This window comes from Etheostoma cragini, chromosome 19 (assembly GCF_013103735.1).
Source record: "Etheostoma cragini isolate CJK2018 chromosome 19, CSU_Ecrag_1.0, whole genome shotgun sequence".
In the NCBI taxonomy this organism is placed as follows: Eukaryota; Metazoa; Chordata; class Actinopteri; order Perciformes; family Percidae; genus Etheostoma; species Etheostoma cragini.
Genome location: NC_048425.1, coordinates 1,402,635 through 1,412,353, shown reverse-complemented (window position 1 = coordinate 1,412,353; position 9,719 = coordinate 1,402,635). Strand labels below are relative to the sequence as shown.

Sequence of the window (9,719 nt, the reverse complement as noted above, 5' to 3'; positions counted from 1 at the left end):
TCTCTCTCTCTCTCTCTCTCTCTCTCTCTCTCTCTCTCTCTCTCTCTCTCTCTCTCTCTCTCTCTCTCTCTCTACATAACTGCCGGCAGAGCTCGCTATCTTTCCTCCTTTTTTCTAACACTTACTTGTCAGCCTCTGTAACCCTCATATGCTCACCTTTCCTCTCTCTCCCTCTCTCTCTCTTTTATCCCTAAAACGTGCATGCGTGCCCTTGTCTCTCCATGTGCTTTACTTTCACTTTGCTATTCAAAGCAGCAGGGTTTCATATTCAAATACCTGACTTAGTGACCACTAAACATAGGACAGGAACTAATTGTTCCCATTATTTCAACAGCACATGAACGCAGCACATGTGCCCTCATCTCGCACTGTTGACGAAAGTGTAAAAGATATTTTTCCGTGAATTAGATCCCAAATTAAATTGGTTCTTCCGTGGCCCTGAGCTACACCCTTCCACCAAGATGAATGAAGAACATTGGGATAGTAGTTTACTGTGATCCTGCTGAAAGATGGGAAAACTAACCGAAAACATCTATATCTGTAGATAGAGCTGCAAAGATGACTCAATTTTTTTGTTTGTTATTTTAGTTAGTTATTTTAAGAAAATGTAAACCTTATCTGGTTCCAGCTTGTTAAATGTGAATATCTTCTAGTTTCTTCTCTTCTCTCTTTGACAGTAAACTGAATATCTTTGAGTTGTGGACAAAACGAGACGTTTGAGGATATACATACAGTATATATACAGATATATATATATATATATATATATATATATATATATACTGTATATTAAATATATCAGCTGTCAAGGTTAATTAGACCCAATTTCTATGGAAGTTGGAATGTTATATACACACCCAGAACTGGGCAATATGATAAAAAAAAATCAAATACCACAATATTTTTAACCAAATACATGAATGTGGATATTGTTGCGTTGACTTCTGGTGCTTTCACAAAATATTGAGAGTTTTGTTAGATAATCCTCAATAACTTGAAGTAAGTTGGTAAAATAATAAAACAGCTAAGTTTAGATCCTTAGATCACTTTACTGTAACGCAGCCTTTAAAACCAGGAACACTGGTGTCATATCATATCAGATATTACGATATCTATAGTTTAAGATGACATCTAGCCTCATATGAATGTTGATGTAATATCGATATATTTCCCAGCTCACATCCCATAGACGTGGCAATCGTTCTTATCTTTACTCCGAAGACGTGAAGTCCGATATAGACATATAGAGGTTTATCAGAGCAGCGATACACTCGGCTGAAAGCTTCTTTATAGTTTATAGTTTTTTTCCTCTTTTGCAGCTCGAGTGCTCAGAGAAGTCGTGAATGACGAGTTTCCCACTCTCCATGTCACGCTCTGCTCTGTTGTAGTTTATTAATTCCACAAAGTGCTTCGGAGTGATGCATCTGTCTCTTAGTACGTCTCCGGCTGGACGGCTTCCTGTCTCCAACGCTCATTAGTGGACATTACAACCAGTCACTCATCAATATTGATGATAAGTGATGTGACTCAGCCGCTGGTCTGTTTCTAAAACATATCATGTCATACTTCCTCTTTAAAACACGAGTGTGTAAGGGGACAAAAAGCACTCTGATTGGACGGTGGATGTAAGATTTGTTGCTGCAGAGATGAATTGATTAGTTGTCAAACATTTTAAACAATTGGTTTGAGACATTATTTTAAGAAAATGTCAAATTTATCTGGTTCCAGCTTGTTTAATATGAAAATCTTCTAGTTTCTTCTCTTCTCCTCTGTGACAGTAAACTGGATATCTTTTGAATTGTGGACAAAACGAGACATTTGAGGGCGTCGTCTCGGGCTTTTGGGAAACACTGATCCATATTTATCACAATTTTCTGACATTTTAGAGAACAAACAACTAATACATTCATCCAGAAAATGAATTATCGTTATTTGTAGCCCTAATTTATTCAGTAAATCCCTGAAAACTCACTCATAAGGGGAAAAAGTAAAAATATGTACCTGATGGTCTCTGTATTGATTACCGGTTTGTATTTATTCCTTTATAAATATCCAGCTGTGGATGTACACAGAGAAACATAAACCCAGAGAGGAAGGAGACCGTGAGGAGGTTTAAAGAGGATTAATTGATTTATTGATGGAGAGTGGTAGGTAGCCCGGACTATTACCATGAGTGGAAGTAGACTACTAGTCCATTTATTCCTATGAGAGACAGTTTTTGGCAGAGTGACAACGCAGAAGTCTGGAAGGCAGCAAAACGCCAGAAAACGCTTTTTTGTCTCATACAAAACAGGTCCAGAGGTAACCATGGTCCTCAGAAATCCACTAGAGTTTAAAATATTAATACAAAGAAAGCGGAAAAAATCTATGCATCCTGCTACCGGAGTAATCCCGGAAGTGGGACTGCGAGGATATAGACTAGAGGTAAGTTAATAGAAACCTAAAGAGAGTAAAGCTTCTCGTCATAGTTGTCAGATCTGTCTATCATATAATCAATAATATAATAAAACTAAAGGGAGGCAGGGCGATACAGCCCGATCCGGTTGGGGAGAGTTCTAGCCTGACCAGGCTCCTCTCTTTACCCTGTCTCTCCTAGTTATGCTGTAATGGTTTTAGACAGCTGGGGGACATCCTTCAACACACTGAGCTCCTCTCTCCTCTATTTTTCTATCTTTCCATTTGTGTGCATCCATGTCCCAGAAATGCTTGTTACTAACCTAGTTACTAACCCAGCTCTGGGGAGTCATTCCCCGGAGTCCTTATGATCTTTTCCCCAGCATGTTTCCTCGGATCAGGGAGGCTCCAAAATCATGGTTGCAGCTGTCGCCGTGGTCCCGCTACATGTTTTGCTACGTCCTGCTACATCCTGTTATGTCCTGCTACATCCTGTTACGTCCTGCTACGTCCTGCTACGCCCTGCTACGTCCTGCTACGCCCTGCTACGTCCTGCTACATCCTGTTACGTCCTGCTACATCCTGTTACGTCCTGCTACGTACTGCTACGTCCTGCTACATCCTGTTACGTCCTGCTACGTACTGCTACGTCCTGCTACATCCTGTTACGTCCTGCTACGTCCTGCTACGCCCTGCTACGTCCTGCTACGCCCTGCTACGCCCTGCTACGTCCTGCTACGTCCTGCTACGTCCTGCTACATCCTGTTACGTCCTGTTACGTCCTGCTACGTACTGCTACGTCCTGCTACATCCTGTTACGTCCTGCTACGTACTGCTACGTACTGCTGTGCCTTATAATGCTGCACAGTGCCCTGCTACGCCATGAACTACTACAAAGAACTGCTACAAACTACTGTTTTTTGGGACTGTTATTGCCACTCTTCATTCTAACCCCAACCGGTCGTCAGACACCGCCTACCAAGAGCCTGGGTCTGGGTCTGGGTCTGTCCCAGGTTTCTGCCTAAAAGGAAGTTTTTCCTCGCCACTGTCGCACTGTTACTTGCTCTGGAGAAAACTACTAGACCTGTTGGGTCCTTGTAAATTCTGGAGTTTGGTCTGGACCACCTCTATCTGTAGAGTGTCTTGAGATAACTGTTGTTATGAATTAACACTATAAATAAAACTGAATTGAAACTGAATTGAAGAGAATCTCCTACCTTCCACCAGCTCGTCCATACTGGTGATCTTCTTGCTGCCATCTAAAGTGTAGATTGTGCGCACCCCCTGCGGCAGGTGCAGGTTGTCCGCCAACGAGCGCGTCAGCTCCATCAGCAGCGCGTCGTGGGACCGGAACCGGTCGCTGGACACGGCGTACACCAGACCCTTGAAGTACCGGTCTCCATTGCGATAGAAGCGGACCTTTTTGGCCCGTTTCTCCGAGGTGAGCGCCTGCAGGGTCCGGGTCCGGTAGTAGCTGCAGTTGGCGCTGTGGGCGGGGCTAGGAACCAGGCTGCTGCCCCGGGAACTGGGGCCGGACCCCCCGCCACCGGCGCTGGACTCATCTCTCTTGGTGCGGGTGGAGCGGCCCCGGCGAACCTTGTCGCGTTCCTCGAAGTGCTCCAGCTCGAGGGTCTTACTCAAAGACATGGTAATACTGGTCCAGGAGCGTTCAACAGAGATGGTTCCTACAAAAAAGTCATATTCTAAAAAAAATAAAAACAGTTTCTAGCTTGTTACAGCGGTAACACCTTCAGTTTGAGCTTGGTGACTCCCTTGTAGACCCAGTAGCTGCTAAATCTTCTAGTACCAGGATATGTTTTATAATCCCATGAAGAGTACTGTGGAACCAGAAACCTTTTTTACAAACAATTAACTGTTTTTTGTCGTCAAAATTCAGCTTTAATCTAATAAATGCCGATTTCTAAAGACTTCTACTTGTCCGGTCGGCCTGTTGAAAGAGAATGAAGACAAGTAGACCCTCAAAAAAGGTGTTTTTATGAAACCTGTATCTGGTCCTTGTAGCTGTACCTTTAGTTTAATTTAAGTTCCTGTAACCCAGGTGTAATAAGAGTAAAAAGGTAGCAGATGTAGCCCCGCTGTCCTTCTGGAGATCAGATACCGCTTTTGTAAATCCTGTGGAATCCTTATTTAACTTTTAGGTCATTTCTGCACTAGAAGACTGCATCAATCCAGAGAGATCCGAGTTCTTGCTAAAGGCACTTTGATGACATTAGACGGACTCTATCCATGTCAGTGGAAGTGGAAATCACAGGTACTCTCTGTTTAACATGCCCTCACAGTGACCTTCCTGCCTTCTCACTGACACAGCGGTCCCCTCAGCAACCTGGCTCTAAACCCAGTCCACTGTTGTGCAGACCCGGTACAAGCCCGCTTAGTCCCAGCAGTCCCCCTTTCGACCTGGCACAATGGTTTGTATTCCTGGTAATCCGGTTGGTTTGGGGGTGCATGTATGTCCTAGTCACACTTCCAGCGTCCTCAACACCCATCCATCACTAATGAGGGGGGGGAGAAGAGATGAAAATTACTGAAAAGATAGATCTGATGTGCAACAACCGGCACATTCAGCCTTCAAATTCCCCTCCTGGTGCAGAAAGAGAACACTGAACACTTGTTTGCCTTTAATTTCGAGCAGTTTCTCTGCTTTCCATAGCTTTTTCATGCACATTGATCCAGATAAATCAAACATGCAAAAGAGGTTGTATTAGTAAAATGTAACCACCTTGCTTTGTGAAATTAAATTCCCTGCAAGGCCAGCGTGACAAATCCCCATTGATTTGCAGTCAAATTAAATTCACCTGCAACACATTATGAGCTCGTGCATTAGATTATTATAAAAACCGTGTGAGCCGATTGTCTCTCTCTTCTTTATCAGATAAAAGAAGAAGACTTTATCCATCTATCCGCCCATGCCCTGTTTAGCTGTGCTGACAGCGCCATTCAAACACGCACACGTACACGGAGAGGGAGGCACCTACCAATAATGTCGTTAAACCGGATTGTTGCTATGCATGCGTTCTCCTCTTCCCCCTCGGGTGCAATGGTTGGGGTCTGTTCCGGTGGATCCAGGCGGACGGAACCGCTACGACCGAGCGGACCCGGTCCAAGCCGGTCTGCTTACCCGGGCTCAGGGGAGGCAGGCTACACCGGTGCGAAGGACCGGGATGGACCGGGATGCACCGAGACGAGCGTCGGACAGCAGCATGGACGCTGCAGCAGAGGGAAGAGAGACCGGCTAAACTCCCCCTCCCCTCCCCTCTCCTCCGCGGCTGTACGTGATGACAGCGTCCCTCCCTCCCTCCCTCTCTCTCTCTCTCTCTCTCTATCAGTCATTGTCTAACTCACTCTACCACTCCTTCTGTCTTTTGTCTCTCTCTCTCTCTCTCTCTCTCTCTCTCTCTCTCTCTCTCTGACAGTCATTTAGTTAAATTGTCCATTCTGCTGCAGGTTAAACTAAATAACTCATTAATAACCCTGCAAATTAGGCTACAACATATTTACTAGCCTAAATTAATTAAAATTTGGCAGATAGTATTGAAAAAAAAAGCTTAAAGGAAGTTTTACGTTTTTACAGTTATTTAAGTGTTAATAACAGTATATTGATCTAACTGATGACAAACAAGAATTTATAGAACAGAAATGTTATAAGGGATCAGTATCAAAATAGTTTATTTTTTATTTACTTTTAGGAATGACTGTTGAGACGATATATCGTTGTCGGGACTTTTTAAACTTTGATAGTGAAATTGGCCTTAAAAAAATCTGGTATTAATCAAGCTTTAGTGTCATAAATAACCAACGATACAGACAGCAATTTATAATCTAATGTAATGATTATGCAATAAACATAAAGCTTGAAGAAGAAGACAATTAGCTGAGATTGGAATAAAGACTGAGAACCAGCCAAGAAATAGTCTGGCACCTTAATTCCCTGTAAAACACACACACACTCACTCCCTTTAACACTTGCCTTTTTTTTATATGGATTAACCCTCATGTTGACCTTGGGTCAAATTGACCCCACTGAAATAAGTTCTGAAAACTTAAAAATTAAACATTAAAAATATCAAAAAACTTCACAAAAAGCACCCACAACATTGATAAAAGTAACAAAAATGTAGGAAAAAAAAACGACCAAAGTGGTTGACAGGAAGACAACACAAGGGTCGGCTGTGGCTCAGTAATAGAGCGGTTGCCCACCAATTGGAGGGTTGGTGGTTCAATCCCTGGCTCTGCAGTCCCATGCCAGTGTGTCCTTGGGCAAGGCACTGAACCCCGAGTTATTAGTGTAAATGTGTTTATCTGGTGAGCAGGTGGCTTGTACGGCAGCCTCAGTGAATGGTTCCTTTAATAGCTCTTGAGTAGTTGTTAAGACTAGAAAAGCTCTGCATAGAACAACAAATAACGTTAACAAGGGTTAACAAAACAAAACAAGATATAACAACTTATTAGTGCTAGTATTTGTTGGCACCTGGGTTTTCAAAGTAAACACTGCTTTCTTGATTTTTGACCTTTACAATGTTAACTTTCCTTCGTGATATCATCTTTCACCTGCACCTTTGTCTCATCTCTTGTGGTCAGGGGAAGGCTTTTATTGTGACACATGGATGAAAAAGCAGCCCCACCCTCCCTCGGTGGGCCTGGGGGCGGAGGACAGCTGGGACGCGGAGCTGCCAGACTGCCCCACCCTTCACTGTCTGTCTGCCACCAGTGGGCCATTCACCCCAATATGACAAGGTGGGCAGTCCTTTGTGTTTGTGTACACATAAACCAACCCTGATAACTGATTCTGTTCCTGTTTTTCATCTACTCCACACACTCTTCTTTAATCTTTATTATCTGTATTTATATTTTTCCATTACAAGTACTTACTTTTCAATATTATTTATGGTCACAGGTGAATATAACTTATATTATGGTTACCTACTTTTGCTTTATTACTTTAATTACTTATTCAATTTAATTTTAACGTCACTTACTTACGCTGCAATATTGGTTTTTTTTGTACTATGGCAACTGCACTTTACTTTACAAAACCTTTAATTGACGCCACTTTACTGCAGTCTACCTTCTGCTCATTGTCTGTTGTTTGCCTGTTTTTGTTGTGTGTTTACTTATTTTTGTTTGTGTGTTTGTTTTTTGCTCTTATTGTAGAGAATGCTGCTGTAACAAAGGAATTTCTCCGCTGTGGGATGAATAAAGTATCATCTAATCTAATCTAATAACTGTCTGTTGCATGTAGCTTATTAAAACAGTATTTCAAGCAGTAGTTACAAATAAATGCTATTCAACGTGTTTTTAGTGTTCTTAGTTGAGGTTAAAGGTTTTGGAGTTGTGTTTATTGCATATTTCTGAGAAAGGAGACACAAAAGATGACTGTAACACTGTTGTTGTGGCTGGCCGGTGCAATATACCACGACACAATAAGTCTTTAACCCTCGTGTTGTCTTCCCTATGACCATGAAAAACATTTTCCCCTTATCTCAATAGTTAGAAAAGCAGAAATTAGGAATTATTTAGACCAAAATAAAGAAATGTATGTTCAAAACCACTTAATTTTTTGCTATAAAATTGAATAACAGGCCCCAAATTGAATGAAAGTAGAGATTTGTACTTGCCAATGAGTGTTGGGTGGAATCAATCAAGTTATTTTGAGGAATTAAAAAGAACATTGACATAGAAAAACGGGTCAATTTGACCCGAGGACAACATGAGTAACTTCCTCCACCAGTGATGAGCTGACCAAAACCTCTCTTCACATGTCTGAAACAAACTAGAAGAGTCAGTAAATTACAGTGAAAGCTGAGTCAAAGGAATTATGAAAATATACAGTATAAATTAAATATAATGGTGACATCTAGTGGAGGAAGACAAGAATAATCAACATGTGCAGCCTTCACAGGCAGTACAAAGCAGTGTGTTGCTAAAGTACACAACTGAACTGCATGCATGTGTAAGTAGATGTTGCATTTATTGGAAATGAGTTGAATTTATAGGACTCAATGTTAAATGCAATTGCAAGAATATAATAAGTGATGTGATTAATATTTTTTGCTTAATGTGTCTCTGTTAAACAGCTGCCTGAGACATCCAGACACAACAGACCAAAAGGCATCAAATGACAGATTAAATATTTGTATAATATGTTACAAAAAGTTAGAATTTGATTCCATCATTTACATTTTCAAAATAACAGAAAACAAAGAAATGGTGTCTGCAAAGGTTTGGGCACCCTGCAGATTTAATACTTCATATATGACATGTCGTTTTAAGTTTTAACATATCTGAAATATCCCAAATCTAATAAAAACAGATATAATATCCTTTAAACAACGTGTTGACATCCAGACATGTTTCAAGCGTGACTAAAAACACAGTCTCCTCCAAACTACAAACAACTTTGACAAATACAACTCAAATCTACAATATTCAGGACTCTCAAATTCACACAATATAAACACAACACATGATGCTGCTGAAGCTAATTCATCTCATCAACAGATACCAGTATGTTCCTATTGATGCTAACGATAACTGCTGATTGGAGCTGGTATTGAGCTTTGAAAAAAGCCTTGTTAGCTTCAGGAAATGCAAATTAACAGTTTTCAGACATGTTTTTCTCATTTTTGTAAGGCATGTTGTACTGTAACTTATTTTAATGTATTTTAGTAGCATCCCAAATTAAACCGCTATAAGGAGATTAGAGAGGACAGTCATCAATTTATACTGTACAGATATATTTGGTGTGACAACTTCTCCAATAGTAAATACATAAAAGTATACAAGAAGAACTACTTGAATAATAAGGTATAAGGTAGGTATAGAAGAATAACTGATCAGGTTTAAAAGAAACAGACACATTGACTCTAAGTAGGAAACGAGAAACAAACAGAGGTGTTCTGAGTCAAAGTCAATCGTTTTGTTAGTTAATCTCCATCCATCCATCCATCATCCATCTTTGTCCACTTATCCGGTATCGGGTCGCTGGGGCAGAAGCTCCAGTAGGGGACCCCAAACTTCCCCTAGTCCTGCGTCTTCCCCGAGGCCTACTCCCAGCTGGACGTCCCTCCACCTAGTCCTGCGTCTTCCCCGAGGCCTACTCCCAGCTGGACGTCCCTCCACCTAGTCCTGGGTCTTCCCCGAGGCCTCCTCCCAGCTGGACGTCCCTCCACCTAGTCCTGGGTCTTCCCCAAAGCCTCCTCCCAGCTGGACGTCCCTCCACCTAGTCCTGGGTATTCCACCCGATCTCTAAGGGAGACGCCAGCCCCCCTCTTTAGGAAACCCATTTCAGCCGCTTGTACCTTTAG

At 41.8% G+C, this 9,719-nt stretch overlaps 1 protein-coding gene across 1 annotated transcript in view; it reads right to left on the bottom strand.

Moving 5' to 3' along the window:
- Positions 1-5,678, bottom strand: part of LOC117935194 (serine/threonine-protein kinase DCLK2-like) — a 13,792-nt gene extending 8,114 nt beyond the window's left edge. The window contains exons 1-2 of the mRNA XM_034857332.1: positions 5,391-5,678; positions 3,612-4,907 (exon numbers count right to left, since the gene is read on the bottom strand). Of these exons, the coding sequence (XP_034713223.1) occupies positions 3,612-4,041 (430 nt within the window). The 5' untranslated portion in view covers positions 4,042-4,907; positions 5,391-5,678. The remainder of the gene's footprint in view (positions 1-3,611; positions 4,908-5,390) is intronic.
- Positions 5,679-9,719: the final 4,041 nt, after the last annotated feature.